This window comes from Oncorhynchus mykiss, chromosome 1 (genome assembly GCF_013265735.2).
Source record: "Oncorhynchus mykiss isolate Arlee chromosome 1, USDA_OmykA_1.1, whole genome shotgun sequence".
In the NCBI taxonomy this organism is placed as follows: domain Eukaryota; kingdom Metazoa; phylum Chordata; class Actinopteri; order Salmoniformes; family Salmonidae; genus Oncorhynchus; species Oncorhynchus mykiss.
This window is the reverse complement of record NC_048565.1, coordinates 11,859,420-11,879,734: the sequence shown is the minus strand read 5'-3', so window position 1 is coordinate 11,879,734 and position 20,315 is coordinate 11,859,420. Positions and strand designations below refer to the sequence as shown.

At 46.0% G+C, this 20,315-nt stretch overlaps 1 protein-coding gene across 5 annotated transcripts in view; it reads right to left on the bottom strand.

The window, feature by feature from the left end:
* Window positions 1–468: 468 nt before the first annotated feature.
* The window catches only part of ccdc50 (coiled-coil domain containing 50), a 33,548-nt gene continuing 13,701 nt past the window's right edge, over window positions 469–20,315 (bottom strand). Inside the window, exons 4-12 of one of the 5 annotated variants that reach the window (XM_036941195.1) lie at window positions 17,253–17,343; window positions 15,707–15,806; window positions 8,728–9,645; window positions 7,751–7,911; window positions 7,431–7,475; window positions 5,844–5,960; window positions 5,436–5,515; window positions 4,927–5,030; window positions 469–4,713 (exon numbers count right to left, since the gene is read on the bottom strand). In XM_036941195.1, coding sequence (XP_036797090.1) covers window positions 4,694–4,713; window positions 4,927–5,030; window positions 5,436–5,515; window positions 5,844–5,960; window positions 7,431–7,475; window positions 7,751–7,911; window positions 8,728–9,645; window positions 15,707–15,806; window positions 17,253–17,343 — 1,636 coding nt within the window. In that variant the 3' untranslated portion in view covers window positions 469–4,693. Of the gene's footprint in view, window positions 4,714–4,926; window positions 5,031–5,435; window positions 5,516–5,843; window positions 5,961–6,938; window positions 7,324–7,430; window positions 7,476–7,750; window positions 7,912–8,727; window positions 9,646–15,706; window positions 15,807–17,252; window positions 17,344–20,315 lie in introns of those variants that run through there. The other 4 variants (XM_036941231.1, XM_036941343.1, XM_036941268.1 and 1 more) reach the window with 4 other exon arrangements.

The window sequence follows — 20,315 nt, the reverse complement described above, 5'->3', positions numbered from 1 at the left end:
GTCACAGTGACTATTGTTTAATGACTACAAAATAACTAAGTAGCTGTACGCCGACATATTACGTGCAAGAGGTTTCCTCAAAAGGTTTTGAGTAATGGCAGCACATTGGGATGTAGAGTATGGTTGACTATACACTGACATATTTAATACTTGTGCTTTGATTGCCAATGGAAAGGGATACAGGGCTGTTGAACAACTTGCAATATGGTTTTCCAGCCAGGTTGTATAATATCTGCCAACTAAACCTGGAACGCGCAGAATAAATGCTGTAAGCAAATTCCTGAGCCTGAATTTCCCAGGACAGCCAACGGCACCACATGCTCCTCAACACATTTAGGCTAGTTGGGCCTTTCATAAACCATTCACTTGTGCCTTGCATCATTCTTTGATCTCCAATAGTCTTGATAGAAATGTGATACAGAACCTGAAGTTAGAAAAATAATTGTAAATAAACACATGCATATGTCAATGTCAACTGTTTATTCAGTTCATGATACAAAACAGTCACAGTAAGTGTCAACAGTCACTTTTGTGATTTCATTTGTAGATTGCATTCAGGCTCTGGATGGCAAAACAAAAATATTACACTTGATTTCGGTTCAGATTGCACTCGAAGCATATAGGACAATCATTACACAGCAATCACCAATATGCACTGACTGTGTGATCAGATAATGTACATGTTTTAATTTGATATTCAATATGTCCACAAGATGGTGCTATTATCCCACAAAAAGACAGATCTCAGTTCTGGGCGGTTCTACACCAATACTCCTCACCGTCATTACCCTAGAAGGAGCTGAGATTCCCCGTTATCTAAAAGTCCCTGAAAAAACAAAAAACATCCCTATGGCACAAATCCCATCCATCCAACAAGTCAGAACATTTCACACATCTAGAATGTCTTTGATACGCACAGAAGTCTCAAAAAAAGAAAAAGTCTTGAGGCAGACGCTACCAACTTGGACAAAGCATATCAACAACAAAAACACCATCATAGACCAGGATGAACATCACTCAATGGAAAAATGTAAATACGACGGAATCATAACATGTCATTAGATCAAACTGGAAACTGTGTGGGATTACTCTTTATATGTAATACACAATAATTAGGCTATAATACATTATATGAACATGGTGGTACCATGACCATTGGCAGTACAGTATGTCTCCGTCCCAAATGGCACCCTAATCCCTACTTTTAACCAAAGCACGATTGGCCCTGGTCAAAAGTAGTGCACTATATATATATATAAGGGAATATGGTGCAATTTTGGGATGTATTCTCTCTCTAACAGTCCCTAGTCTCCTGTAATCCCTTTGATATAGCGTGGATCCTATTAAAGTATGAAGTCTGGTAATCAAAAAGTGTTTAATCTATCGCCACTATTACCACCCTCATTCAATAAGGAAAACAACAAAGACAAAACTGGCCATGGAGCAGTTGACCCCCATCACCCAGCTGGAGGGAGAAGTTGACCCCCCATCACCCAGCTGGAGGGAGAAGTTGACCCCCCATCACCCAGCTGGAGGGAGAAGTTGACCCCCCATCACCCAGCTGGAGGGAGAAGTTGACCCCCCATCACCCAGCTGGAGGGAGAAGTTGACCCCCATCACCCAGCTGGAGGGAGCAGTTGACCCCCATCACCCAGCTGGAGGGAGCAGTTGACCCCCATCACCCAGCTGGAGGGAGAAGTCGACCCCCCATCACCCAGCTGGAGTGAGAAGTTGACCCCCCATCACCCAGCTGGAGGGAGAAGTTGACCCCCATCACCCAGCTGGAGGGAGAAGTTGACCCCCATCACCCAGCTGGAGGGAGAAGTTGACCCCCCATCACCCAGCTGGAGGGAGAAGTTGACCCCCCATCACCCAGCTGGAGGGAGAAGTTGACACCCCATCACCCAGCTGGAGGGAGAAGTTGACCCCCATCACCCAGCTGGAGGGAGAAGTTGACCCCCCATCACCCAGCTGGAGGGAGAAGTTGACCCCCCATCACCAAGCTGGAGGGAGAAGTTGACCCCCATCACCCAGCTGGCGGGAGAAGTTGACCCCCATCACCCAGCTGGCGGGAGAAGTTGACCCCCATCACCCAGCTGGCGGGAGAAGTTGACCCCCATCACCCAGCTGGCGGGAGAAGTTGACCCCCATCACCCAGCTGGAGGGAGAAGTTGACCCCCATCACCCAGCTGGAGGGAGAAGTTGACCCCCATCACCCATCTGTCTGAGTCTAAAGGTCCCATTGAGTGGAATTACATCATGTTCTCACTTGCTCTGTTGATTCAGTGGATGACTGATACTTCCCTCCACTTTGTTAACCCTGGGAATGTTTACTCATGTTACACGCACAGGAAGTGATAACCCTCTTAGAGAGTGGTGTGTGTGTGAGACAGGGCGAGTGAAGGCATTTCATGAGGAATGGAATGTACAGGAAACAAGAAATGCCCTTTAAGAGTGATGCCAAATAAGATTAAATAAAATGATATAAAAGTAAATAAAATGCAGAAACAGTAATTCAGACGTGACTTGCACTTTAACAGGCGACCAACGAGTCAACCATTCAATCAATGGACACTGTCGGTTAGGAAAAACACATCCTGGGGAGTATTCATTTTTGTACACTGTAGCAAAACATACCGCAATGGAAAATGTTTTGCAAAAAAAACAAGTTTCTATTGGACAAATTCAGGTCCCTCCCCGTTTTGTCCCGTTCCTAGTGAATACAGCTCTGACAAAACAAGCACAATGTTATGTTTGGCACAGATCTGAAATGTACATGCATTCAATTCCTACTGGTCCACTTCGATTAGCGCTGAAAGCATTTGCCAATGCCAGTTTGTAAGCAGATAAGACAAAATCAAATACTGATGGCACATCCAATCAAATATATTAGGGCTAATATTTAAAATAGCAGTTTTGTTAATCCACAAAACAACTCATTGGGGTTTGCGGTGGCTTGTGTTCTAGTTGACTAACGAAGAGTGTGTCAGAGTTTCACAAAGAGAACAGAACACATTCAGTAAGTATGCACGTAAAAACACAATGATAGCAGTGTGTCCTATAACACTTCACCTCCAAGTCCGTATTCTCAGCAGCTATATACACCAGCCCCTTAGAAAGACATGGGAACACAGGTAGAGCGCTTGCAGAGAGCAACAAGTCCACATACGATCACCATTCGCTTCCGGACTGGAAGATGTTAATACAAATATTCATTCTCCTGATATAATAGAGTTTTGGACTGGGTCGGTCATGTTGTTGTTCAGCCCTGATGTGCAGCACGATACAAGGACAGGAGAACTGGAACCTGGGAGTGCACAGAACCACGCGGCCACCATTTTGGCTCCAAAGACAGGCACATCCCATAGACAGCCATAGATACAGAGAGAGATTGCACAGTTATATATCCAGCAAAGGCCTGATCAACCATGACGAGCATGATCCACGGAGGGACAGAAACACCAGCAAACGACTAATACAGCAAAACAGGAACACTTCACTATTTTTTTAAATCTTCATCTTCCACATCATCATCCATAGTTAAGAGCCAGCAGGAGATAGAATGTCACCATCATCCACAGTTAAGAGCCAGCAGGAGATGGAATGTCACCATCATCCACAGTTAAGAGCCAGCAGGAGTTAGAATGTCACCATCATCCACAGTTAAGAGCCAGCAGGACATAGAATGTCACCATCATCCACAGTTAAGAGCCAGCAGGAGTTAGAATGTCACCATCATCCACAGTTAAGAGCCAGCAGGAGTTAGAATGTCACCATCATCCACCGTTAAGAGCCAGCAGGAGATAGAATGTCACTAGGCGTCTCCTTTCGGTTGTCTTTGTTGTCACGCCAATTAAAATAGAAAACAAATGACATGGTGCGAGTTTCAGCTCTCAGCTGCCCCTCTTGACCAACACCCTCCCCAAACCCACTGCCAACGACTAGGTACATTGTTCCAAGGCTCTTGACCAACACCCTCCCTCAACCCACTGCCAACGACTAGGCACATTGTTCCAAGGCTCTTGACCAACACCCTCCCTCAACCCACTGCCAACGACTAGGTACATTGTTCCAAGACTCTTGACCATCACCCTCCCTCAACCCACTGCCAACGACTAGGTACATTGTTCCAAGGCTCTTGACCAACACCCTCCCTCAACCCACTGCCAACGACTAGGTACATAGTTTAAAGACTCTTGACCAACACCCTCCCTCAACCCACTGCCAACGACTAGGCACATTGTTCCAAGGCTCTTGACCAACACCCTCCCTCAACCCACTGCCAACGACTAGGTACATTGTTCCAAGGCTCTTGACCATCACCCTCCCTCAACCCACTGCCAACGACTAGGTACATTGTTCCAAGACTCTTGACCATCACCCTCCCTCAACCCACTGCCAACGACTAGGTACATTGTTCCAAGGCTCTTGACCAACACCCTCCCTCAACCCACTGCCAACGACTAGGTACATAGTTTAAAGACTCTTGACCAACACCCTCCCTCAACCCACTGCCAACGACTAGGCACATTGTTCCAAGGCTCTTGACCAACACCCTCCCTCAACCCACTGCCAACGACTAGGTACATTGTTCCAAGGCTCTTGGCCAATAGAAAGTGATGGGAGTTTTAAAAATACAGCAATGAAAAAAACAAACAATAAAAAGTCAGATGGATGGTTTAGGAAGCCTCGGTCACTGTCTGTAATAGACACCTAGAACATATAGGGAGGAGAGAGAGAACGCATTAGCTTGATCTTTAATACCTAATAATATAACCACTGGCTAGAATGGTTGGAGCTCTCTAAGAAATACATTTGGTGTATGCCAACCATGTGGTATGCTGGATAGAACGTTAGCTGTATGAGAAGTGTTAAATCTAAATTCTTTGGGTTTTAGGTTGAGGCCCGAGTTAAACCCGAATTTACCTTTGTAAGACGCCTCAGGTCGCGCTGGAGACCCGGAAGAATAGTGGCTCCCTGAGTAGCTGGACTCCACATTCTCATAGTCATGGGGAGGAGGTTGAGAAGGCCTGTGAGAGGGCAGAGAGAGAGAGAAAATATTATTTTAAGGTCATAATATTGTTGCAACACGGGGTGTATTCATGTTGTTTATTCATGGCAGGCTAATGACAGAGTGAGGCCAGCACCTGGCAGGCTAATGACAGAGTGAGGCCAGCACCTGGCAGGCTAATGACAGAGTGAGGCCAGCACCTGGCAGGCTAATGACAGAGTGAGGCCAGCACCTGGCAGGCTAATGACAGAGTGAGGCCAGCACCTGGCAGGCTAATGACAGAGTGAGGCCAGCACCTGGCAGGCTAATGACAGAGTGAGGCCAGCACCTGGCAGGCTAATGACAGAGTGAGGCCAGCACCTGGCAGGCTAATGACAGAGTGAGGCCAGCACCTGGCAGGCTAATGACAGAGTGAGGCCAGCACCTGGCAGGCTTTTGGTGGTTCCTGGGCTTCTGGTATTCCTCCTCTCGTAGTCTGGGATGCACTACCTCCTCTGAGCTTGGCTGGAACACACACAGACAGACATCATCTTCAGTCTGGTCTTATCAACAAGTTGATAAAAGAATGCCCCTTAAACTGTGCCAATAAACCTGCACTAACAGTAGGTTTCTTTGGATGAGAGCGTTTGCTGAATGACTAAAATGTAAACTGTGCTGCTCTTACTACAGTAAACCTATGTAAAAAAAAACGCAGATCATATCAACTAATTCATTCATTGGAGGGCCTGCCATTACAGTATGAAACATATCTTGATGATCAGAATACTGTACATGTAGTTCTGAAATCATAAAGTCATCTCATCCAGAAAAATAAGGAGAGAGAGAGAGTTACCTTGTAGTCTCCTCCCTCTGGCCTCCTCCTCTCTTCGGGCCTCATCCCCTGCTTCTCCTTCTCTCTGGACTTCTTGTACTCCATCTTCTCCCGCTCCATAAGCAGCCGGGCTATCTCCTGGCAACACCAATACAACGTGGTCATCTCCTGGCAACACCAATACAACGTGGTCGTCTCCTGACAACACCAATACAACGTGGTCGTCTCCTGGCAACACCAATACAACGTGGTCGTCTCCTGGCAACACCAATGCAACGTGGCCGTCTCCTGGCCAACACCAATACAACGTGGCCGTCTCCTGGCAACACCAATACAACGTGGTCATCTCCTGGCAACACCAATACAACGTGGTCGTCTCCTGGCAACACCAATACAACGTGGTCGTCTCCTGACAACACCAATACAACGTGGTCGTCTCCTGGCAACACCAATACAACGTGGTCGTCTCCTGGCAACACCAATACAACGTGGCCGTCTCCTGGCAACACCAATACAACGTGGCCGTCTCCTGGCAACACCAATACAACGTGGCCGTCTCCTGGCAACACCAATACAACGTGGCCGTCTCCTGGCCAACACCAATGCAACGTGGCCGTCTCCTGGCAACACCAATACAACGTGGTCGTCTCCTGGCAACACCAATACAACGTGGTCGTCTCCTGGCAACACCAATGCAACGTGGCCGTCTCCTGGCCAACACCAATACAACGTGGTCGTCTCCTGACAACACCAATACAACGTGGTCGTCTCCTGGCAACACCAATACAACGTGGTCGTCTCCTGGCAACACCAATGCAACGTGGCCGTCTCCTGGCCAACACCAATACAACGTGGCCGTCTCCTGGCAACACCAATACAACGTGGCCGTCTCCTGGCAACACTAATACAACGTGGCCGTCTCCTGGCAACACCAATACAACGTGGCCGTCTCCTGGCAACACCAATACAACGTGGCCGTCTCCTGGCCAACACCAATACAACGTGGCCGTCTCCTGGCAACACCAATGCAACGTGGCCGTCTCCTGGCAACACCAATACAACGTGGCCGTCTCCTGGCAACACCAATACAACGTGGCCGTCTCCTGGCCAACACCAATGCAACGTGGCCGTCTCCTGGCAACACCAATACAACGTGGCCGTCTCCTGACAACACCAATACCACTATACAGTTACAGTACAAACACAGACACTTTTTCCCAATGAATTTGAGAGTGGCTCCATTTCTCCAGCTGTTTACTAAAACAAGAGGCGGGGTAACGGTATGTTGTTCCTCCAATCTGAGATTGTCCCTTTCAGGCACATAGTGTTGCTTCATGTGGCTCCCGCCACACACGGATATAACCATGATGTGGTGAGATTTGATTACCCAGGTTAACACTGACCAAAAGGAATGAATGGACCAAGGGACATCATTTATTTAACAAAGGTAAACAACTTTTACACTCAGTACCTTGCTTCGTGGATGTGTCAAAAGTTGAGACTTGAGAGACAGGGCAAGAGAGTGAGAGAAAATGAAAGAGAGCGTGAGAAAGCGAGTCAGTCAGTGACGACTGTTCCATACAGAGAAGCAGCCGGCCGTCCACTCACCTCATCCTGAGCCACTTGGGCCACACGCTTGTCCATCTTGCTTGCCTGGAACCGAAAAATAATTAAGAACCAATTGAGTCATATTTTCCCTCAGCATAGAACATTCTGTTCCCTGGGCTCTATCATGACATAACATAGGAAGTGACTGTCGAGACAGAGCATTTCTCACAGACATCTGAAGCTGCACAATAAAAAGCTGAGGTCTACTGAATGTTATGTATGTTAACTAAACGATGGGACAGAGTTTTAGCTACCATGTTGTCCAAGGGTGTTATATTGTCCTAATAACTGTGTTATAAGAGGTAAGTTCTGTCACTGACCAGTTCTCTCACCTTCACCTCTTCCTCCTGTAGTTTCCGGGCCACCTCCATGTCCAGCAGCTCCTGCTCCCGCAGGTCCAGCTTAGTGATGCCCTGGGTGGCCTCGCCCAGCCCGTAATTCCCTGCTCCACAACCCCCTGGTCCTCCTTGCACGATACGACCTGCAGGGGGCGCCACATACAGAGTAAATACAGCTGTTTTTAGTCTGGAACAGTGTTTCCCAATGCTGTCCCTGGTGACCCAAGAGTGTACTTCTTTCTTTTTGCCCAAGTACTACACATCTGATTCAACTAATCGTCAAGCCTTTAACTTGAATCAGGAATTTAAAAAAAACTAAGACGTGCAGCTTTGTGGGACCCCAGAACCAGGAAACACCAGACTAGAGTGGATGAGACAACCACAGAATCTCCAACTCTGATTCTTCTAGGGCTGCAGTGTCTACTGGTTTAAATCACTGCTATTTTAATCAATGTCTGATTCATGGTCAGAGTAGGTAAGTGTGGACAAATTGATGGGAAATCCATGCCAGTACTTGATCAGTTGTGGTGAGTAGACTAGACAGGGATGAAAGTGCATGCCGACAGAAGCCCTTGAGGAATAGAATTGGAGTGCAACGGTAAAAACATCACAGAAAGAAATGTCATGTATAGAAGTTGATCAATACTAGAATCATGTCTGTTCTACGCAGTATATTTCTACCTGGGCGCTCTGTCACACACACCTGATTCAACTGTTTCAGAGGCCTTTGGCAGCAGGGCCTTGTATTGTAACTGACTGTGGAATTCCACCCTAATGACTGAAAGCTGCTAAACCAAGATGATGATGATGACAAAAAGGAAAATGATTGTTGATGAATGATTATTTAGTTAGAGAGACAAAACCACCACCAGCAGCTCCCAGCCATGGGCCAATCAAGAACCCACACACACACACCACACCCACAAATGGTCGGCCACAGGACCGGCGCTAGGCCGTACCTGGCTCCCTGGGAGCGGGGTGAGTATGGGAGCATTCCTTGCCCGTGATGAGGCCCTCCCCAGGGTCCCTGTGTCCCCTCTCCCCTCGCTCTATCCCCATCCTGGGGCTCCTCCTTGCCGCCTCCTCACACAGCTCACTGGGGCCAGAGAGGAGCGTCAGGCGGGCCCTGGCCCCCCCTTTCCCCTCTTCATCATCCCCAGGGCTAGGGGCATCCTCCCCACCACTGTCCCAGGCCCTGCTGCGGCTACTGGGGATGGGCTCGTCCTGAACTTCATCCAGACCTCGCTCCCTGCTCCTGGTTCTCTCTCGGTGTCTGTCTTTGTCTCGGCTATGCTCTTGGTCTCTCAGTCGCTCCCCGTGTCTTTCCTGTCTTGGTGCGTCTCTCTCAATTTCCTCACCTCTCCTGGGTTCTCTCTGTCTGTCTCGTTCCCCGTCTCTCTCCCACTCCCGGTGTCTCACTCTATCCGAAGCCTCATCTCTCTTCACAGGGATATGGGATGGTGGGGGCGGCCGGGCGGGCCTCTCCTTCTTCCTGACCACCCTATCCCCCTCCTCCTCTCGCTGTCTCCTGGGCTCATGGTTGTCTGCAAAGAAGGTTGACTGGGACCCCTGGTGGTCTCTGCTCCTCTGTTCCCCCTTCCCTCTGCTTCTACCCTCAGTGGGGTGGTGGTAGTCGGGGTACCTGTCTCCATGTTTGCCCCTGCTACTGGAGCGGTGGTGCTCAGGGTGTGCATCTCCATGCCTGCCCCTTCTCCCCTCCCTACCCTCTAAATGGTGCTCAGGGTATTTGGAAAGAGAGTTGGTTCTAGTCTCCACAGCATCTCTCTCCGAAGAGAGAGAGTTAGAACCAGGCCACCTGGGTTTGTCATCCAGGTCCAGAGAAGCTCGGCTGGCTGGGTTGAGGGGAGGGAGGATGGCTATGAAGAGATGGAAGGAAGACATGGATGGATGGAACAAGACAATAACAGAGATGTCAGTGAAGCTGGGCTGGTTAGTTATACAGTTGAAGTCAGAAGTTTACATGCATCTTAGCCAAACACATTTGAACCCAGTTTTTCACAATTCCTAATGACTCCAACACTTGGAGTCATTAAAACTAGTTTTTCGACCACCAAAACCGCCATAAAAAAAGCCAGACTACAGTTTACAACTCCACATGGGGACAACAGATCGTACTTTTTGGAGAAATGTCCTCTGGTTTGATGAAACAAAAGTAGAACTGTTTGGCCATCGTTATGTTTGGAGCAAAAAGGGGGAAGCTTGCAAGCCGAAGAACACCATCCCAACCGTGAAGCATGGCGGTGGCAGCATCATGTTGTGGGGGTGCTTTGCTGCAGGAGGGCCTGGTGCACTTCACAAAATAGATGGCATCATGAGGTAGGAAAATTATGTGGATATATTGAAGCAACATCTCAAGACATCAGTCAGGAAGTTAAAGCTTGGTCGCAAATGGGTCTTCCAAATGGACATTGACCCCAAGCATACTTACAAAGTTGTGGCAAAATGGCTACTGGACAACAAAGTCAAGGTATTGGAGTGGCCATCACAAAGCCCTGACCTCAACCCTATAGAACAAAATTTTATCATATTACTCCAGTGCTAGCCTCTCTACACGGGCTTCCTGTCAAAGCAAGGGCTGATTTCAAGGTTTTACTGCTAACCTACAAAGCATTACATGGGCTTGCTCCTACCTATCTCTCTGATTTGGTCCTGCCGTACATACCTACACGTACGCTACGGTCACAAGACGCAGGCCTCCTAATTGTCCCTAGAATTTCTAAGCAAACAGCTGGAGGCAGGGCTTTCTCCTATAGAGCTCCATTTTTATGGAACGGTCTGCCTACCCATGTCAGAGACGCAAACTCGGTCTCAACCTTTAAGTCTCTACTGAAGACTCATCTCTTCAGTGGGTCATATGATTGAGTGTAGTCTGGCCCAGGAGTGGGAAGGTGAACGGAAAGGCTCTGGAGCAACGAACCGCCCTTGCTGTCTCTGCCTGGCCGGTTCCCCTCTTTTCACTGGGATTCTCTGCCTCTAACCCTATTACAGGGGCTGAGTCACTGGCTTACTGGGGCTCTCTCATGCCGTCCCTGGAAGGGGTGCGTCACCTGAGTGGGTTGATTCACTGATGTGGTCATCCTGTCTGGATTGGCGCCCCTCCTTGGGTTGTGCCATGGCGGAGATCTTTGTGGGCTATACTCAGCCTTGTCTCAGGATGGTAAGTTGGTGGTTGAAGATATCCCTCTAGTGGTGTGGGGGCTGTGCTTTGGCAAAGTGGGTGGGGTTATATCCTTCCTGTTTGGCCCTGTCTGGGGGTGTCCTCGGATGGGGCCAGTGTCTTCTGACCCCTCCTGTCTCAGCCTCCAGTATTTATGCTGCAGTAGTTTGTGTCGGGGGGCTGGGGTCAGTTTATTATATCTGGAGTACTTCTCCTGTCCTATTCGGTGTCCTGTGTGAATCTAAGTGTGCGTTCTCTAATTCTCTCCTTCTCTCTTTCTTTCTCTCTATCGGAGGACCTGAGCCCTAGGACCATGCCCCAGGACTACCTGACATGATGACTCCTTGCTGTCCCCAGTCCACCTGGCCGTGCTGCTGCTCCAGTTTCAACTGACCTGAGCCCTAGGACCATGCCCCAGGACTACCTGACATGATGACTCCTTGCTGTCCCCAGTCCACCTGACCGTGCTGCTGCTCCAGTTTCAACTGTTCTGCCTTATTATTATTCGACCATGCTGGTCATTTATGAACATTTGAACATCTTCGCCATGTTCTGTTATAATCTCCACCCGGCACAGCCAGAAGAGGACTGGCCACCCCACATAGCCTGGTACCTCTCTAGGTTTCTTCCTAGGTTCCTGCCTTTCTAGGGAGTTTTTCCTAGCCACCGTGCTTCTACACCTGCATTGCTTGCTGTTTGGGGTTTTAGGCTGGGTTTCTGTACAGCACTTTGAGATATCAGCTGATGTACAAAGGGCTATATAAATACATTTGATTTGATTAAATGTATTTGGCTAAGGTGTATGTAAACTTCCGACTTCAACTGTATATATAAAACATAATAAAAATCAGACCAGCTACTGACAGTTTGAGAAGAAAATGTACTTTCTATGCCTGTGATATGTGGTTGTCTTAAGAAGAACATACTAACGGTAAGTCGTTCAGGATAATTGTGTATGCTAAATGACTCAAATGTAAATGAACTTTAAAAACTACAGTTAACCTTCCTAACATGCACTGACAAATCACAGGCCTGCATTTGAGTGAAAACAAACAATGTGTGAAGGACACAGGTGTGTGTCTGCCGTCAGCCCAATGGAATGTCAGCCACCCAGTAGCAGCTGGTTACTCTGATCAACAGAGACAACTGTAAATGTTGAAATAAAAGGCCAGGTCGAAATCACCTAGTCCTTAATTACATAATCATTTAAAATGCTCCGTAACCCTCAACAATGGGCTGTTTTCTGAATTATGGCAGATCGCCAACTACTTTTCCATCAGTCAACTGTCAGTTTTATAAGCTGACTGAGCAGTTAAGGATGGAAATGATGCTCTGGTCTGCTTTTCTCTCTCAATAACAAAAACGCAGATAAACGTCTTTCCTTCCTCTGTCTCACCACCTCTTCACACCTCGCTCTCCCCCACAGTGGTTTATCTGCAGAAGCTGAACACTAAACCAACCTCTGTTTCTCTCTGAGTGAGAAGACAAACATGGCAGCCAGGCAGCGCCCGTCACTTCCTGAGAAGGGTGGCCAATCACACGGGCCTGAGGAAACAACTCGCCCGAGATAAGACGTGGCAGAGTGTGTGTGTGTGTGGAGGAGCACGTACACAATAGAGCTGGGCGATATAACATATATATTTTTAAAATCCCCATTGCGACAAATTGACTGAATTATCACAATAACGATCAATTGGACGATACGATTATAACAAAGTGCACCACAGTTATTTTTTTATTACTCTTAATACTACTACTTTAAAAATGCTGTAAATTCTAAAAATGTCCCATCAACAATCACCCAGATTAGAAGACTTATTTAATTTCAAACTTTTTATTGTAATGAACAATAATGAACATATGAGCAAAGTGTCCATGAAAAGGGTTCGGTGTGGAAGAGTTGTTGGCTGTATCATCCCAACTCAAGCACAGCCACGGCAGCATGGCAGCACGGCAGCACGGCAGAATGTTTGCTTGTGTAATACAGAGGGAGCCCTGGGTTCTAAAGCCAGCCCAGCTAGACAGTAATACATGAGAGAGCAGGGCGAAGTAGTACTACATACGGCTTTAGTCATATTCATGAAGCCTCTCAGAGTAGGAGTCCTGATCTAGGATCAGGTCCCCAGTGTCCATATAATCTTATTCATTGTGCTGATCCAAGATCAACCCTCCTACTCTGAGAGACTTTGTGGCTATGGCCCTGGATTGGTTGTGCATCTACAGGAAGAGGATACTCCCTGGGAAAGAAGAGATTCGTGTGGAAAGACATGACGGCAGAACATTCCTTACAGCAGTGACTGTCCCTTCATTCCAACTCTCAGAGACAGAGGAAACCAGAACATTCCTGACAGCAGTGACTGTCCCTTCATTCCAACACTCAGAGAGAGGGGAAACCAGAACATTCCTGACAGCGGTGACTGTCCCTTCATTCCAACTCAGAGACAGGGGAAACCAGAACATTCCTGACAGCAGTGACTGTCCCTTCATTCCAACGCTCAGAGACAGGGGAAACCAGAACATTCCTGACAGCAGTGACTGTCCCTTCATTCCAACGCTCAGAGACAGAGGGGAAACCAGAACATTGCTGACAGCAGTGACTGTCCCTTCATTCCAACTCTCAGAGACAGAGGAAACCAGAACATTCCTGACAGCAGTGACTGTCCCTTCATTCCAACACTCAGAGAGAGGGGAAACCAGAACATTCCTGACAGCGGTGACTGTCCCTTCATTCCAACTCAGAGACAGGGGAAACCAGAACATTCCTGACAGCAGTGACTGTCCCTTCATTCCAACGCTCAGAGACAGGGGAAACCAGAACATTCCTGACAGCAGTGACTGTCCCTTCATTCCAACGCTCAGAGACAGAGGGGAAACCAGAACATTGCTGACAGCAGTGACTGTCCCTTCATTCCAACTCTCAGAGACAGAGGGGAAACCAGAACATTCCTGACAGCAGTGACTGTCCCTTCAGCCCTGCTCATACTAACCTACATACCGTAACCACAGCCTGCATGCTAGCAGATATCGCAATGACTGAAGTCTATGGATAACGCTACTTAGCATTGGCTAGCAAAACTACCTCTAACTTCCTTCATACTGGACAAGGAGACATTAAAATGGTACCCACGAGTTCACCTGACTCTATAAAAGGGATACTTTGGTCATGTTAAAAAAAGGTCATCTGACTTTGAAAACAGTCCTGATCATATAGGCCTTGTCCGTTTCCAAAACACCACATTGAATTCAGACATTTTCACTCAAATCTATTGTAAAGTGAAGTCTTTCTACTCAATACCACAACTCATTTTACAAATCTGGTAAAGTATTCAAATAGTTTCGCTGTGAATTTGGGGTTGAATCAAGGTACTAGAATGTACTAGTGGACACCAGAGCTGGTTCTGCATTAACTTGTTTAAAAAAAAATCTTTCCAATGAGACATTGAGATAAAATGTCTTACTGTTTTAAGGCAGGGGGATGGGGAGACTGGAACCCACAACAGAAGAAACATTAACTGCCAAAAGGCTCCTTGAAGTTCTGACATCAGGCAAGCTTCTATGAATTCATCAGTTTAAATGGAGCCTTATTGCTGCAGTTGAGTCAAAGCTGCTCTCGCAGCCCTGCAAAGCACCGCCTCAGCTCACGAACGAGCAGAACTGCAGTGTGCGTGTAAAATGGGCAGAGAGGAGGGAGCAAGATGACAAATGACTCCTCAGTACCTACGCACACACGCTCTACCTCAAGGTCAGCTATTTGCTTAAAACTGCCCTCTTAAATCCTCATCCTAAATCAGCTCTATTCTAACACACTACTACACACTACTATCCACACACACACCCCTATATTTAATTTTGATAACCCACCCACCCTTACACATACCCAGAGTGGCACATACCCTTCCCTCCGACAACAGAATAATATTTAATCCCATAGCCTTCCCTCCGACAACAGAATCATATATAATCCCATAGCCTTCCCTCCGACAACAGAATCATATATAATCCCATAGCCTTCCCTCCGACAACAGAATCATATATAATCCCATAGCCTTCCCTCCGACAACAGAATCATATATAATCCCATAGCCTTCCCTCCGACAACAGAATCATATATAATCCCATAGCCTTCCCTCCGACAACAGAATCATATATAATCCCATAGCCTTCCCTCCGACAACAGAATAATATATAATCCCATAGCCTTCCCTCCGACAACAGAATAATATATAATCCCATAGCCTTCCCTCCGACAACAGAATCATATATAATCCCATAGCCTTCCCTCCGACAACAGAATAATATATAATCCCATAGCCTTCCCTCCGACAACAGAATAATATATAATCCCATAGCCTTCCCTCCGACAACAGAATAATATATAATCCCATAGCCTTCCCTCCGACAACAGAATAATATATAATCCCATAGCCTTCCCTCCGACAACAGAATAATATATAATCCCATAGCCTTCCCTCCGACAACAGAATAATATATAATCCCATAGCCTTCTCCCCGACAACAGAATAATCTAATCCTAATCCCTCACGCCAACAGGAATATAATCCTATATGCCCCCAACAACAGAATAATATAATCCTAACTCCAACAGGAATATAATCCTAATCCCTCACTTCAACAGGAATATAATCCTAATCCCTCACTCCAACAGGAATATAATCCTAACTCCAACAGGAATATAATCCTAATCCTTCACTTCAACAGGAATATAATCCTATATCCACAGACAGGGAGCGCGCCAGTACCATTATCCTCGTAGTACTCCTCCTCAAAGTTGGCCTCCAGCTGCTTCTGTCGCTTCCTCTCCTCCTTCCTCTCTTTCTCCTGCAGTTTACGAGCGATGGCCTGGAAACACGCATTGAGACAAACACACACAAATAAACAAACCCCTCCAAACTGCCGACACATCACTTCTTATTTTTACCCTAGATTGAGACGTTAAGTATAAGGAATCAGCAGAATAGGCCTGCCAGTTCCAATGAGACCTGGATTAAAATACAAATTTGACATTTTATAAATACATTGAGCATTTGCTTTAGCCTGACTGGGCTAGTGCCAAATATGGAGGGTTTAAAGTGTTGGGATTATTATATTGGTTCCATTGAACCAGGTAGACTATCAAGCACAGATTTAAAAGGTGCAATATTCAGAAAATCGCTTCACCATTTCCTGGTTGCTAAAATTCTAATAAATAGTTGCCCTAATTTCTGTTTATGTGACAAAACAATGTATCGTGTAGAGAATGTACCATCTAATCAATCTTTTCAATAACCAAAAATATTATAATTTCAGCTGGTGTACAAAACCCGAAAGTAAAATAAGTAAACTCAATTTAACAGGAAGCATATAAATAGCTCACTTAGAACAGATCTACCACTTCTTAGACTTGCTTTCAATGAGAATAACAGATCTATAACTCCAATTTCTATGCGAATTTGGTCAGGTCCCTCCAAAGAGTAACTATTTCAACTATTTTAAATGTCATATATACTGTACAAAAATAAAACGCAACATAACAATTTCAAAGATTTTACTGAGTTACAGTTCATGAAAGGCAATCAGTACATTTAAATATATGAATTAGGCACTAATCTATGGATTTCACATGACTGTGCAAGGACACAGCCATGGGTGGTCCTGGGAGTCTATAGGGCTTTATTAGACAGAAATACTCCTCTGCACCCAGCACTGCCTCAATTCTCTGGCAACAGCTCTGGTGGACATTCCTGCAGTCAACATGCCAATTGCACACTCCCTCAAAACATTTGTGGCATTGTGTTGTGACAAAACAGGCACATTTTAGAGTGACCTATTATTGTCCCCAGCACAAGGTGCACTTGTGTGATGATCATGCTGTTTAATCAGCTTCTTGATATGACACACCTGTCAGGTGGATTGATTATCTTGGCAAAAGATAAATGCTCACCAACAGGAATGTGAAGACATTTGAGAAAAAAAGGTTTTTGGGCATATGGACATTTTCTGGGATCTTTTTTTTCAGCTCTTGAAACATGAGACCAAACACTTTACATGTTGTGTTTATATTTTTGATCAGTATAGTATTTGATGTCACCAGACATGAGGTCACCATCGGGCTAGACATTCTTTCTAACACTAAAGTAGAATAAACAAGTACAGGCTGTAACACCAGCAGTGGTTTTCAACAAGCCAATCGGGTGATCCGCCCATGGTGACCCATCGATACTACAGTTTGTGATTGGAGGGAGGAGGAGGTATGCCCATGTTGACTGGTTGAGGCGGGAGAAGGGGGAGGGGTGTAGTGTCACTTACCGCATCCTTCTCCTCCTGTATCCGCTGCTGCTTGGCCTGTCGGACCAGTTCCTCCTGAATCTCCTGGGCGATCTCATTGTCACTGCGCTCACTAGGTAGGTGTGTGTGTGTGTGTGTGTGTAGGAGACAAACAAGATGAGAAAACACCATCAGAAGTAGATACACAACTGCCCCAAAACTTGTACCCTGCCCAAGGTTCTGGTTAACTCAAATCAGCTCAAAATCAAGTCACTTATCTCAGAATGTGGCTTATGAGAACAATGTTCAATCCAATGTATGAGACAAGACTGTGTTCCTGCTTCTCCTTCCATAATAATAATAAATAAATAAATAAATAAATAATATATATATATATATATATATATACACTCTTCTCCATGTTGGCTCGGGATTCGAAACAGCTACCTTTCAGTTCCTGGCACAACGCTCTAACCGCTAGGCTACCTGCCGCCCTCTAACATCTACACAAACACATCAGGCATGCATGGGTAGTATATACACAGTATGCTGATACAAACCCTGTTTCATAGCGCTGATGGCAGTAATAAGGCTACTGAACACAAGGATTCTAATACTAATCAAGTGCTTAGACTGATAGCATCTCTGTCTCTGGCCCAGGTAGGTGTTCTCATATCTTGACACATTTCAGAACGGATAATGATTCCATCTGCAGCCAGTCCTTGAAGAATGTGATGAGACAAGAGACACCACTGTGAAGGCGATGCTAGAAGATGTCTGAATGTCCACGTTAGAGAATGTATGTTGCAGGGGCGTATTCATTATGGTACACCGTAGCAAAACTTTTTGCAAAGGGAAGAAAAAAAAGAAAAAAATTGTGCATTTCCTATTGGACGAGTTCAGACAGTCCATCCCTGTTTCAGTCCAGATTTAGCCAGTGTAATACAGTTCTAATTACTTGTTTATCTCAGAGGAGTGTTGATCTAGGATAGGGCTATTTCAATCTTACCCTGCCAGGTATGGAGCACTGCTGTTCCACTTGATAATGAATTTACAACCATAAAAATGGGTACCTGGTTAGAGGGGAAGAATGGGGGGAAAAAAACAGTGCTGCTGGCTCCGAGGTCCAGATTTGAATTTGAGGGATCTAGTGTATTTTAAATCATGGTTTATGAATACAGGTCCTAGTGTATTCTAAAAGTGATGGGCGTCTGAGGGTGCCAGGGAATATCGGTAGAGAGAGCGAGGTACAGATGGGTATTGGGCAGAGGGTAGAGAGGATCGCAGCAGAAGCTTCTAGCATGCCAAATCGGCATTAGCCCAGGCTGTATGGGCGGCGGAGCATCTGGCTTTCTCTTGGGGGTGCTGCTCTGCTGCTAGCGAGCGTGAGGGCGGGTGACTCGAGTGTGTCAGCATATCGGCCTAATAACACACGGGGGAAGGAAAGACTGGAGCCTTTTCCTCCACATCTGACACCCAAAGCTCTGTTTCCAGAATAGTGTGGAGTGTATAAAATGTGGCTGTGGTGTTGGGGGGGGATAAGCATAAGAGTGCGCTGATGTCATTTCTAAATCTGCTTCATAAGTAGTGCATTACCTCAGCGTGTCAACACATACATTCTAAGTGATTTCAACAGGTCTCTCTCCATTCTGATAGTTGAATTGAGCAGTATAAAACTTCAACCCCCCCAAAAATGTCAGCATTTTTAATCAATTTCTGCATTTCCTGCACTCATTTGAGATCATTGCCAATATAGTGCAGCACTACGTGGCAAACAATGTAGAGCTTATTTTTTTACCAAATGTGGCAATTGAGATTTAGATCAAAACACTTGGGTGAACTGTTGGAATCATGGAAATATAATGATAATAATACAGTGCCTTGCGAAAGTATTCGGCCCCCTTGAACTTTGCGACCTTTTGCCACATTTCAGGCTTCAAACATAAAGATAGAAAACTGTATTTTTTTGTGAAGAATCAACAACAAGTGGGACACAATCATGAAGTGGAACGACATTTATTGGATATTTCAAACTTTTTTAACAAATCAAAAACTGAAAAATTGGGCGTGCAAAATTATTCAGCCCCCTTAAGTTAATACTTTGTAGCGCCACCTTTTGCTGCGATTACAGCTGTAAGTCGCTTGGGGTATGTCTCTATCAGTTTTGCACATCGAGAGACTGACATTTTTTCCCATTCCTCCTTGCAAAACAGCTCGAGCTCAGTGAGGTTGGATGGAGAGCATTTGTGAACAGCAGTTTTCAGTTCTTTCCACAGATTCTCGATTGGATTCAGGTTTGGACTTTGACTTGGCCATTCTAACACCTGGATATGTTTATTTTTGAACCATTCCATTGTAGATTTTGCTTTATGTTTTGGATCATTGTCTTGTTGGAAGACAAATCTCCGTCCCAGTCTCAGGTCTTTTGCAGACTCCATCAGGTTCTTCCAGAATGGTCCTGTATTTGGCTCCATCCATCTTCCCATCAATTTTAACCATCTTCCCTGTCCCTGCTGAAGAAAAGCAGGCCCAAACCATGATGCTGCCACCACCATGTTTGACAGTGGGGATGGTTTGTTCAGGGTGATGAGCTGTGTTGCTTTTACGCCAAACATAACGTTTTGCATTGTTGCCAAAAAGTTCAATTTTGGTTTCATCTGACCAGAGCACCTTCTTCCACATGTTTGGTGTGTCTCCCAGGTGGCTTGTGGCAAACTTTAAACTTTTTATCGATATCTTTAAGAAATGGCTTTCTTCTTGCCACTCTTCCATAAAGGCCAGCTTTGTGCAATATACGACTGATTGTTGTCCTATGGACAGAGTCTCCCACCTCAGCTGTAGATCTCTGCAGTTCATCCAGAGTGATCATGGGCCTCTTGGCTGCATCTCTGATCAGTCTTCTCCTTGTATGAGCTGAAAGTTTAGAGGGACGGCCAGGTCTTGGTAGATTTGCAGTGGTCTGATACTCCTTCCATTTCAATATTATCTCTTGCACAGTGCTCCTTGGGATGTTTAAAGCTTGGGAAATCTTTTTGTATCCAAATCCGGCTTTAAACTTCTTCACAACAGTATCTCGGACCTGCCTGGTGTGTTCCTTGTTCTTCA